At 41.6% G+C, this 13,505-nt stretch overlaps 1 protein-coding gene across 2 annotated transcripts in view; it reads right to left on the reverse strand.

Annotated features, from left to right (window-relative positions):
- Positions 1-2,650: 2,650 nt before the first annotated feature.
- Positions 2,651-13,505, reverse strand: part of LOC101845460 — a 47,091-nt gene continuing 36,236 nt past the window's right edge. For both annotated transcript variants that reach the window (XM_005095894.2, XM_013081118.2), the window contains exons 3-7: positions 12,813-13,024; positions 11,494-11,637; positions 6,129-8,234; positions 5,654-5,745; positions 2,651-3,719 (exon numbers count right to left, since the gene is read on the reverse strand). In XM_005095894.2, the coding sequence (XP_005095951.2) occupies positions 3,452-3,719; positions 5,654-5,745; positions 6,129-8,234; positions 11,494-11,637; positions 12,813-13,024 (2,822 nt within the window). In that variant the 3' untranslated portion in view covers positions 2,651-3,451. The remainder of the gene's footprint in view (positions 3,720-5,653; positions 5,746-6,128; positions 8,235-11,493; positions 11,638-12,812; positions 13,025-13,505) is intronic.

Genomic DNA, 13,505 nt, shown 5'->3' on the forward strand with positions numbered 1-13,505 from the left:
TATTTACTTCAGTGCAGTGCGCTGCCAAGAGCAAAATGCTCACAGCTAAAGGAATTTGAAAACAACAACAACAACAACTTCAGTGCCCTGCGTTCAATCGTTGTTTTATTATGTTTAGTGTGCCTGGTTGCGTTGGCGACATTAAAAGTAAAAAGTCGCCAGCGGTAGTGAGCGCATACTACGGGCTGGCGAATAAAGTCACGGACGGTACTGTAAGCGGTAAGAGACCCAGCAAAATGTCGCTCAAACTAAAGGTAAGAAGTCTGCATCTTCCACCTGTGATTAAACTGACTCATTTATCCTACAATGAAGGCATTTCTGACGTACTGAGAAAAAGAAACACAATTTTATATGAAGGACAAATTAATGAACTTGAGCAAAAACACTGCATGCACAAACCTTTATTTTAGGCATTGTATTAATTGTATACTAATAAAATGGTTTAAGTCAAGTTACTGTTACATTTGTTAGTCTGATATTACTAAGTTGTCAGCTACAAAGCGGCCTACAATGGGAAATTGTTTTATTATTGTTTTTCAGGAAAGAGGGAAAAAAATTCTACACTTAAAGACTTGTTTCTTTTCTAGAGTTCTCAGTATATAAGACAGTGAAGGGAATCATGTTCTACAACGAAACATTTCTAAATGGAATTCTTTTTTTAAAGTTGTGTTTCGCTGAATGTTCGTTTTGGCCTGTTCATGCTTAAACCACAATTTTAAATAAGAACATAACAAGAAATCAACAGAGAGAATTTCTGCGATGCTCTCATATATTGCCACATCCCGGTAACACACATACCTGCATTTACACACTTACACACATACATACACACACACACACACACACACACACTACACACACATACCACACATACACACACACACACACACACACACACAGACAGAGAGAGAGACAGAGAGAAAGAGAGAAAGAGAGAGAGAGAGAGGAACAGAGAGAGGCAGAGAGACAGGAACAAAGAGAGAGAGAGAAAGAGAAATCAGATGAGTATTCTTTATCTTTTTTCATTATTGGAGACTTTGACCGCATTTGCCTCCCTCCACCCCCCCCCCCCCCCCCCCCCCCCCCCAAAAAAAAATATCTACACGAGATCGGGTCTCCTCCACCAGTCACATAAATAAAGCAGTAAATATATATATATATCAATATCATAAAATATCAGAAAGAGCATACAAGCATCATGTACAATATTTACATCTATGCGCATGAGAAAAATAAGCCTGAAAAAAAAAAAGCAGTGCATTTTCAGAATAGGCTTATATATATAATGTCCAGGGTTGAGCAAACTAGGGGTGAATGCTTACAGACAGCATTGCTTGAAAAATAAAAATTGTTGAACACAGGAAAAACTTACCAGAAAACATTTCTAAAGTCGTTCTTTGCAATTCATGAAAAATCCAAATGTTCTTCCCCTGATGATAACACGCCACTAGAAAAACTCTCTATCAGTCATTCCGTACTTTGGGACATTGCTTTTACAAAAGTGAGAAACCAGTTCATATCTTTGTCTTTATCTTCTTCTTTTAACCCTTCCACCCCCAAGCACGCATATTTTCAGCAGCGCCTGTACCTCCCAACGTCCCACGAGCGAATATTCTCAGTTTCGGGGGTACTGAATTTGCGCTTTTTTCAAAACTAGCGAACCTTATTAAACTGTAATTTTCATAATATTTGTTCATTTACCTTTAAACATTGTTATATTTTATTATCTAAACCTCTTTACAAAGATACTACTTCATTTTTTTGGATTGCATGTCTCTTTTTCTGAAATACTGCTGTATTGGCAGGGACTGGGGTTAGGGAGTGCACAAAAATGGCTGAGGCATTTCCAGTATTCGTTGGACATCGTTTTTTGTACTTTACTGCTATAAAACACTCTGTCTCCTGCCATTGCGCTAGCCTGAGCTGTTTTGATTCCAAGCCAGGTTTCTATGTCATGTTACAATTTTAAGTCTAGACAACGTAACGTTAAAAATGTCTAGACAACGTATTTCAGAACAATATCATACATGGTCATGTCGAATATGTCATGATATTCGATACTTATATTCGAATATAAGTATTGAATATCTTGACAGAATACTGTCCCCATAGAGGAACAGAAAGCCATACAAATAGTTGAAATAATAACTGGAATATCTCAGTTTACAAAAATATGTGGAAATTCACTAAGCAATTCATCCTGCATGAAACATAAGGCATTTGTTGTCAGTTAGGAGTATAATTATATTGATATAAGGCAAGGCAAGATAATGTACTTTGTTAAATCTCTGTCGAAAAAAATTAAGACAACAGTTTGATTGAGGGCACCGTGGAGCCATCTTTTTTTTCCTACTTCTTGTCAGAGTTACCATTGCCTTAATATCTTCCCAGTAAGTGTGGTTGGTGCATTGTATTGACTCGCCGTACATTGCGACTTCGTCATCCATAAAAGAATCCATCCTTATCATTCACTCAATCCTATCCGTACGTCATGTTTACTATCGTATCCATAAGACGTGGGGAACTCTGTGCTACCACTTTCCAAAGAGGAAATTTACTCGGTAATCCGATCCGTACGCTTTGCATAGCAGTCTGTCAAAATGATTTTTAAAGAACTACTGATCGTTTCAAAGAGATCTTCACTCTAGAAGTATTCTATAATGTGAAGAATACAACTCCGGGGGAACAAAATGACCCCAGGGCGTACAGATAGGGTTAAACAAGCTGTGTCTGGGTGCACTGACGAAAAAAAGGTGCAAGCAGAATCTTTCCTTAAGATACATCGTTCAACCAGCAAGGGTACCAGGGAATCGAACCCACGATCTCTCGACGGCGAGTCAAAAGCCTTTTCCACTGAAGTAAGATGCTCGAAAGTACTTGATCATTGCCTCCCCATTTTCAACCAATGAGAGCCAAAAAACCCCCCCAACTCATTCACCGTAAAGAAAGAGCCATCAGTAACAAAGTAACCAATTATTGTTTCAGTTTTGCCACTCTCTGATATCTAGGAGGTGTAATATCAACGTATTATAATAACACATCAAAGTAACTACAACACGGCAATGTATGCATCTATCTTCTAGATGTAGCAACAGCCGAGTTCTGTACTTCATCGCTACGTTACAGCGAAAAAAAGTGAGTTTCCCGTAAAGACACCAAAAATAACAATCATCTATTACATTACAGTTATCATCTGAAGGGTTCTGTAAACATACCAAAAATATCAATCGCCTATTACATTATTTATAGTCTGGAGTCTTCTGTAAAGACACAAAAAATATCAATCGCCTATTACATTATTTATAGTCTGGAGTCTTCTGTAAACATACCAAAAATAACAATTGTCTATTTCACTACAGTTATCGTTCAGAGTTTCCCATAAAGACACCAAAAATAACAATCGTCTGTTCTGTAAAGACACCAAAAATAACAATCGTCTATTACGTTACAGTTATCGTTTCGAGTTTCCCTTGCCCTGCCCCCGAGGCTGTACGCGAACAATCAACGGGCGCCTCAGCCTGACGTGGTCCATGTAGTACTTGGTGCCCCCGGACGTCCTATCTGGCGACACGGGCATGCGCATGCCGTGGGCGATGTAGTGGCGGACAAGATCGAGGAAGCTCTCGGAGCGGAAGCCGCCGCGGTACAGGAAGTAGACGGTCCTGTGGTTGGGCAGCCGCTCCTCCAGCACAAAGTAGTGCACGAGTTCACGCAGGTGGCTGTGGGCGCAGAGGGAGACGGAAACAAAACATTCTTAGAGAAACATAAATTGTGAGGCATCGTGGTGAAATCAGGCGCTCCTCGCCAAAATAATGGAATCGAAGAATTTAAACAGGCATTTTTGCGCCAGTTTGTCCATTTTATCGAATTTTTGTTTTTTTGGCTCAACAACTTTCATGCCCATATAAAAACACATTTCCAAGTGAATTTGATTCAAAAACAATTATTAAAGGCATAAAATATGTAGATTTTCAGTTTCCAAGGATTCTCAAGCTATAAAAGTTACCAAACTTTCGCAGCCATTTTCTCCCCAATTTTACCTCTGAAACCAGGCAACCCCCACCTCCTTCAATCACAAATATCTAGACTTCTATTTAAGATAGATGTGTATTTTTTTAAGCAAAAGCGACGCAAATGAATAGGCTTTCTGCTGATACTAATAACTCCACATGCTAAAAAACTGCTGAACGCCTGATTCCACCGTGTCGTGAAACAATTAATCATTAAATAAATTACATTTTTATTGATTCCAGAAGGGTGATTTAGTTTATAATGGCAAATATACATACATGACATACTTAATTATAAACACAAATGTACATAAATAATATAACATATAATTAACATACATAAATACACAATATTACACCAATATAGAACAATTTCACAACCATGCCAATGCTGATCGCCACTGTGCCGTGCACTGTTTTTTTCAGCTAGGGCTGTCGTGTCTTGCTTAAGGACACACCCCAGTGACCACCCATCTGATCCTCGTGTCATCGACACTTGCTTGACTTTACTATTGCGTCTAAACTCACTACTCACTTCGCCACTGGAGCCCCCTGAGATATCTATATTTGAGGCAGCGTGGTGGAATCAGGCTCTCGTCAAAATAATCAAAGGGAAGAAACGTGCATTTTTCCGCAGGTTTGTGGATTTTTATCAAATTTTTGTTTTTGGCTCATCACCTTTCATGCCCATTAAAGAACTCATTTCTGTGTGGATTTTTCTTAAAAACGTTGATAAAAGGCACAAAAATGTAAATTTTCAGTTACCACTGACTCTTAAGCAAAGGAAATAACTAATCTTTGGTGGCCATTTTCTCACTAATTTTCCCTCTGAAAACAGGTGACCCCACCTCCTTCATTCGCAAATATCTCGACTTGTATTCTAGAAAATGGATATTTTTTTCATCCAAATAAAGACAAGTGAACAAGCTTTAAGATGATACCAATAACTCTACATGCCCAAAAACTGACGAGAGCCTGATTCCACCATGCTGCCTCACATATTTCTCAAGACCCTAAGACTTAAAAAGAAGTGAGAAAACAAAGTTTTTAATAATAATAATAATAACAATGGATTGCATTTATATAGAGCATATCCACTTATGCTTAACAGGAAACATATTATGATATATTATTATTAATACATATATATACAGATATCTCTTTTATTATCTATTTTTCTTATCATGATTTTTAAATGACCTTTAGCATCTAGAGTGAGCAATACCGCCCAGTGGGTGGTTGGCGGGTACTCTGGTGTGGTTTGCTTCTTCTTTCCTATCAATCAACTATCGTCCCTATCTCTCTTTCTTCTTTTTTATGTTTGCTACTCTCTTGTAACACCTCTAATCTTCTGGCGCTCATATGACCTTATTCAGTTGCGAGCGCCGTACAACCTCTACTAAAACTAAACTAAATACCGCCCAGATTAGCAAGCACTGTCTTAGTCTTAGAGCAGCAAAGCCAATCTGGGCAAAGCTGGGAGAAGAACTCACCTGACCGTGATAACAAACTAAATCTGGGAACTCACCTGACGGTGATGACAAACTAAATCTGGGAGAAGAACTCACCTGACGGTGATGACAAACTAAAGCTGGGAGAAGAACTCACCTGACGGTGATGACAAACTAAAGCTGGGAACTCACCTGACGGTGATGACAAACTGGTTGTAGCGTCTGCTTCTCCACACGATGAAGTTCCCGTCCTCTCCCTGGTAGTTCCTCATTGTCGTTTGAATCTGTACAAGGCCAACACACAAACATGGGAATATTTACTATCATATTTTCAGAGGTAAAATTGGTGAGAAATTGGCTAGCAAAGTTTGATGACTTCCAAAGTTTGAGAGTCCTTGGAAACTGAAAATGTACAATATTTGTGCCTTTAATCAGCATTTTTCAAGAAAATGCACACAGAAATGTGTTTTTAAAAGAACATAAAAGGGGTAAGCCGATTTAAAAAAAAATTCAATAAAAATTGCCTAAGCGGCAGAAAAATGCCGACTTCTTCAATTCCATTACTTTGATGAGCGCCTGATTTCACCAGCATGCCTCACATATTACTAGAGTTGTCCTTACATTGCTGCCATTAATTAACATAGATATATATTACAGTTGTCCTTACATTGCTGCCATTCACATCAGGACTCCATCCAGGTATCTGGCTCAGTTGACCTTCTAGACTGGGAATTCTGGGAGGTGGCGGCGGTGCTTGACCAGGATTTAGGATGACTGGCATCGACATTGACCTTGACGCGTGAGCAGTACCGGGGTAGTTAAGACGACGTTCTTCCTCCTCCGGGATGGGCTCGTCGTAGACGTAGTGACCGTTCAAGTCGCCCGGTCCAGAGTCAGTCTGAGATCGGGTCAGCGGTGGTCGGGTGTACGTCTGCACAGAGTCGACCGGGGTGATGTACAGGTCTGAGGCGTGAGTGACCGGCGCACGGATGTGGGGGAACGGGGGGCGAACAGCAGGGCCTGGTGCTACAGCATTCTGTCGTACCAGCCAAGGCTGTTGAGCTGGGAGTGGTGGGGGCGGGACTGATGGGGGAGGAGGTGTGCCTGTCTGTGTTCTGTGACCCGCCGTTGGGGCAGGTACGGACATGGCCATGTATTCGGGGCCTCCTTGCACGTGTCCGGAGCCCGAGGGCTGCTGTGTGCCCACAAACATCCGAGTTTCCGTCATCACAGCAATATCGTCATCAAAGAACACGTCGGTATTACCGTAACGCGGCTCGGCGGGCGATGGTCGTGCAGTGGGCGTGTCTGAGTCAATCATCGCCTTGATTTTGGCTGAGTCTCTTTCCATGACAGACGGCGGTTCTGAAGACGAGCGATCCCGCTTGGAGACTTCTTCGGAGAAAGGAGGCGGTGGTGTGTGGCACATCAGCGGGTGGTTGTACTCTCGCATGTCTCCGCTCCCGTCAAGTTTGTGCATCTGCATAGAGACTGAGACGCTCATGGGTGGAGACGCTCGGGACAGTTGCTGAGACTGAGCAATTTGCAAATCTATCTGCTCCTGATTCTCGTAGTGGACGTTGTGGTCAGTCTGCGGGGGGCACGGCCGAGGACGCTCTGGGACCTGAGGCATGGGGCTCTGACCGGACGTGGCCGATCCTCCAGACGGCGCTACACTTGACTTCACAGAAGGTTTAGTTACATTTGGTCCGTCAGGCTGAGAAGGTGCGGGGTTGAAGGATTCAGGGGCATTAGCCAAAGCGGACAAGTGCTGAGCGACACTGACACTGGCTTCTGAAGCAGAAGGTGGCGCCACCGGGCAGTGCCGTTTTGTCCGCACGGCTGTCGGGCTGCTGTACGGGGACTGGAGGTTGTTCCTCTTCACTCCGCTGTTGTCTTTTTCCGTGGTCACTAAAGTGGGAATCATACTGTGGGCTACGTATTCTCCTGTCTGCTCTTGAGCAGAAATACCCACACAGTGTGCCATATTGTTGTTGTGTCTGGGAATGGGGTCACTCAGAACATTAGTCCCAGAAGGAGGAACACCGCAGTCCTCTACACCACCGGAATTGTTCTCAGGTTTAAGCGAGTCGTCATTCGTATCCATAGAACTCCGACTTCCATCATCAAAATCCATAAGTCCTGGGGGCATACACTGACTCGCCTCCACCTTTGAATCAAAGTAATTTTTACTTATAGCCTGCACACACTGGGAGGTTTGCTCACGACCTAGATCATTCTGCTTCATGAGCTGCGCAGCTTCCGACCCCATATTCCAGTCCCCACTCGGCCCCGAGGTTCCGTTCCTATTAGTGTCTGTGGAGATGAAACTAGGTCGCAGGAGGCTTAACGCAGGCAGATTTCCTTCGGGAAGGCCTGTGTCCCGGTCAGAGCAGCTACTCTCTACGTCGTTAATGACAGTTTTCGAAGACGGGACCGGCTTTTCCGGATCCCAGTTTGACGGTGACTGCATTGCGTCGGAGTCACTCTGGTACAGCACTTTGGGCTGGGTGTCATCTCCTGTCAAGTTGTCGGAGCAGGGAACTTTGGGGTGCGTCTCTTCCAGGGCGGCCTGACTTTCTTGTACGGAGAGAGTCAGGGTGGAGAAAGACGGTGCGGGATAACCGGCCATGGGTACTTCTTGTTGGGGCTTCAGCTCAGGGATACCTTCCGGAGATGATAAGTCGCTGTCTATCAAATTGTTATCACTGTATGACGAAATGGAATCGGATGATGTAGTTATTTTCATTTTTGGCTCCCAAATTTTGGAGGGCTGTGAAAAAATAAAAAAATTACAACACATTAGAATCTTTGCAGCGAAACAAAATCCTGGAAAAATTACATTACCCAGGCTCAGGGGTAAAAGCACTCATAAAATAAATGAATGAAAAGATGGTAACAAATTCTGTAATTTTGAAGCTTTTGGGAGGTATAACCAGTTTATGATATATTATTATTTTATTTATTAAAACTCTACCAAACCCTAGCCAGCCCTTGTTACCTATAAGATCAAACAGCATTGATTGTTTGAAGCATTCCGTTTTTTCTCATCAGTTTGGTGTTTGTTTTATGCACTCAGGTTAAATAGGAGCAGAAAAGTGGCACGGTGGCCTAGTGGTTAGGCTCTCAGACTCGCAACCGTAAGGTTGTGGGTTCAAATCCTGTCAGGGACTCGACGTTGTGTCCTTGGGAAAGGCACTTAACACGAATTTTCCCCACCTCACCCAGGTGGGAATGGGTACCCAGCTATAGACAGTGAAAGATCTTGTCCGTTTGTTGGTGTTTGAGCGCTTAACCAGCTGCTTGCACTGTATGCTTCCTGGGAAGCTGAGAATGTCTCGGAGTGTTCTATGGTCTGCTGGGGTAATAATATAGTGTAAAGCGCACAGAGCTTGCTTTTAAGTGGGGACATGTGCTATCAGTGGCGTGGCTCTCCAAGCGCAAATGACGCCATGGCACCACCTTTTGAAATTTTCAAAAAAGGGAATACGATTTTCCAAGGCTTAACAAAATATCACAATATTTTTTTCAAATAAATCTCTTATTCAGTGTTCATCCCTAAGTGCGCCAGTCTTTAGTTAAGGTGTCTATAGTTAGGCTAGTGGGAGGAGGGCGGGTAAGCTTCCCGTTGCCGGTCGCAAGGGTCTCCCCCTTGGCCTAGGTCTCCCCGCGTCTTTCGTTCCCTACGTATGACGTCACTGAGGGCGCCGAACCCAGATCAGCGCTACCTGAATCAGTGTCTCTGCCTGAACCCATCTCGGTGTTCATTGTTTAGGTGTGAATTCTGGTCAAAATAATTCAAAATGATCCTTAAATTATTTGATTCAATCAGTTGAAAACAGGGTTTTCTTTCCAAGAATAGCTAAAAAAGTTTCTTTCATACTCCATCCAGACATTTGACGGAAGACACAAGAGATATCACCAAGAACATTACTCAGCCAAAATTGCTACAGCAGGTACTCCCATCACACTAAGAGATTGTACTGTTGGGCCAAAGGGCCAAGATGGATTTGGCGCCTATATGGTAGAGAGGGGATGGAGTGGTAGTCAGCCTGGACATGGCAAGGTTGCGAACTATCTAAAAATAGGTTTTATTGTCTGCTTTCTGGAAACCAGAACTGCAAGTGAATCAGGGAATGGGGTCATTATGTCAAGACGCTCGGAGGGCAATAGTGCATGCGCGTCTTGACTGTGAATTTGTGCTTTTCTGTTGATCTGTGGGAAGTTATTGTTTAGTGTGTGATTGTGATGTGATGTGATTGTGCGCATCTTAAGTGCCAAACTTGGTTCTTTATCATCAGCAGATCTCTCTCTCTATATAAAAGATTGTACCGGCACTTATCTATTCTTCATGAATGGAAGTAGGTGGCCCTGTATCAGTATTAAAGTATTAAAATGAAACGAAGAGGCGTAAATAGTAGGTCTACAGTTTACAGGCCTGTAACAAGTAGGCAATACTAGATCTAGATCTATTCGTTGTGCATAAATTTGTTCTTAGCGTCACCTTCACTGGAAGTGACGCCACGCCCCTGTGTGCTATACAAATTAAATGCTATTTATTATTTATTAACCCTTCCAGCCCCAGCCATTTGTGTGCCCTTCCTTACCCCAGTCCCAGCCAACACAGCGGTATTTCAGAGAAACTGGCATGCATTCTAAAAAGTGATCTAGTATCTTTGTAATGAGATTTAGGTAAAAACATAGAACAGTGTTCAAAGGTAAATGAACGAATATTATGAAAATTAGAGTTTAATTAGGTTCGCTAATTTAGAAAAATAAGCAAATTTGGTACCCCCCGAAACTGAGAATATATGCTCTTGGGATGGTGGGAGGTAAAGCTCTGCTGAAAATATACGCGCTTGGGGCTGGAAGGGTTAAGTAAAAGTCAACCATTGGATGTACATTGCGGAGTTTTGTAGTCTAGTGGTCAGGCTCTTGGACTTAATCGTAAGGTTGAAGGTTCAAATTCCATCAGGGGCCTCAAGAAGCGCACTTTACATGAGCTTTCGCTCACTTCACCCAGGTGGGAATGGGAACCCGGCTCTAGACAGCAAAAGATTGTGTCAGTTTTTAAAAGTGTTTTAGCGTATTTAATCTGCAGCTTGTACTGTATTTTTCGCAGGAAGCTGAGAATCTTTCTGAGAATTCTGTGGTTTTCCAGGGTAATCAAAGTAGCAGAGCGTATACAGCATGTTGTAGAGCATGCATAAATTATACGTTCGGTATAAATGTAATTATTAGTATTATTATTATTTAAAAACTGCAAGCACAAAGAGACGCAAAGGGGGCTCTCTTAGTCGAGAGGTCCTGGTGTTCACGTCTCATTCAATAGGTCCCGCGCTCGAATCTGGAATGTGATGGAAAATTTTCTGTTCCAAAATGTTCTCCTTTCACCGCCTTTCCTACTCTCTAACAATATTCTGTTGTCTGCTTTCGTCTCCACTTTCTGCCCCTACCCTCTCACCTCCTTTGCCCTGACTCTTTCTGCAGCTTTTCTGCTACTACTCCTTTGCTCCTTCTTACTGCTTTTTTTCAGTCACACCCCTGATCTTATGGCAGGTAAGATCTAACACTTAACCTTTTAGGATAAGGGCAAAAAATCCCGGATGTCCAGAGTGCAAGGTGCGAATGTTAAAGATCCCTTTGTGGTCCAAACTCGATAAGAGTAGGCTTCAGATGCCTCCTGGGCAAAATTCAAAATTTCCTACCAAACTGAAACATTTAATGTGTCACGCGCGCTCATATGACCTTTTGCTGTTGCGACCGCCATAAAACACTCACGGGAAAAACTTTACTTTCACCATCAAACAGTTTAGCAGCGAGAGAATAATATAGCCAGAGATAGATGGACACAGGGGAAGAGGCAGGCTCAGGAAAAGACGGATAGGTTAAAGAAAAAGTAGAGAAAAATGAACGAACCATGTAACAAGCGATACAACAAACAAAAGGCAGACAAAATGTTTGCTTCTTCTCTCGACACAGTAAGGTAACAGAAAGGGGGAAAAGTGAAGATCGTGGCGGGGCTACTGTACCTGATGTGTGTCGTAGTTGGAGTCGAGACCTCTGATGTTCTGAGGCATGGTCGGTAAGCGGCGGATCTCGGAGGACGGTCCGTAGACTTGAGCTCGGGCGTGCGGCTGAGGACTCGGGAACCTCCGGAGAGTAAGCTGCTGGCCCTGAGGAGTGGCAAGAAGAACTGTTTTTTACTAAGGTTTTTTGCTCGTTTTACTAAGATTTTTTGCCCCTTAAAACTAAGGTTTTTGCTGGTTTTACTAAGGGTTTTTACTAAGGTGTTTGCTGGTTTTACTAAGGGTTTTTGCTCGTTTAACTAAGGTTTTTAGTTTAGTTTTAGTAGAGGTTTTTCGGTGTTTGCAACTGCATAACGTCATATGAGCGCCAGAAGATTAGAGGTGTTTCAAGAGAGTAACAAACATAAAAAAGAAGAATGGGAGATAAGGACGATAGATGTTTGATAGGAAAGAAGGAGCAAAACACACTTGAGCACCCGTCTACCACCAACTGGTATATGTTTTACACCCTTATCAAGACTATAAACAAAATAGGATGATACAATAAGACAAAGATCAAATAAGACAAGATAAGACACAAATAAAAAAAAGATTAGATAAGACACAGATAAAATAAGATCAGATAAGACACAGATATAAAATAAGATCAGATAAGACACAGATAACATAAGATCAGATAAGACACACATAAAATAAGATCAGAAAAGACACAGATAAAATAAGATCAGATAAGACACACATAAAATAAGATCAGATAAGACACAGATAAAATACGATCAGATAAGACACAGATAAAATAAGATCAGATAAGACACACACAAAATAAGATCAGATAAGACACAGATAAAATAAGATCAGATAAGACACAGATAAAATAAGATCAGATAAGACACACATAAAATAAGATCAGATAAGACACACATAAAATAAGATCAGATAAGCTAATACTTCACAGTCCCGGTGGAGGACAACTAAAAGAAAAGTACAAACAAAAAGCAAGTGGGTGGTTGGCGGGTGCTTTGGTGTGGTCTGCTTCTTCTTTCCTATGAAACATCTATCGTCCTTATCTCCCCATCTACAGACCGAAGGGCTAGAACCCACATGGCCATTGGATCGGAAAAGTAAAGTAAAGTAAGTATCTCCCCTTCTTCTTTTTTATGTATGTTACTCTCTTGCAACACCTCTAATCTTCTGGCGCTCATATGACCTTATGCAGTTGCGAGCACTTTAAAATCTCTACTAAAACAATTTTAAAAAATTTAATTACTAAAATTTTTTTTAAAAATTGTTTCAAAAAAATATTTTAAAAAGGGAAGCATTACCTTGAGCTCCTTGGCCTCGGTGTTCCAGGTGACCCATGGGCCCGGCCCCATGATCTGGTACAGCGTGAGGTCGCCGCCCAGGAAGTTCTCCAGGGCACTCTTGAGGCTGGTCTCGCAGCTACAGCTGAGCGTGAAGAACTGGGGCTCCCCGTGGCCGGAGCCCAGAGCATCTACCTCCTCCACCACCACGTACAGCTGCATTGTGTGCATCTCTGAGAACACGGGACGGAAATTGTCGTTGATAAGATAAGATAAATAAAATGAGATAAAAGATAATTAAGATAAGATGATTAAGATGAGATAAAATAAATACAATAAGATAAATAAAATGAGATATGATAAACAAAATAGATAAATAAAATGAGATGCAATAAATAAAATAAGGTAAGGTAAATAAGATAAGATGAGGTAAGATAAGGTAAGGTAAGGTAAGATAAGAAAATGTAAAGTAAGACTAGATGATAAGATAAGATAAGATAAAATAAGACTTGATAAGATAATATTGGTAAAATAAGATAAGGTTAGACAAGATAATATAGATAAGATAAGATAAAATAAGATTAGACACGATAAGATAAGATTGGATAAGATAGAGCAAGATTCATATATATATTTATTGATCTCCTCAAACAAAGCTTTGCTGGAAAGGTGAATGTGGTTTACAAATGCAAAAATACAATAATACATGTATAT

The sequence above is a fragment of the Aplysia californica genome, unplaced genomic scaffold (assembly GCF_000002075.1).
Source record: "Aplysia californica isolate F4 #8 unplaced genomic scaffold, AplCal3.0 scaffold00116, whole genome shotgun sequence".
Lineage (NCBI taxonomy): Eukaryota > Metazoa > Mollusca > Gastropoda > Aplysiida > Aplysiidae > Aplysia > Aplysia californica.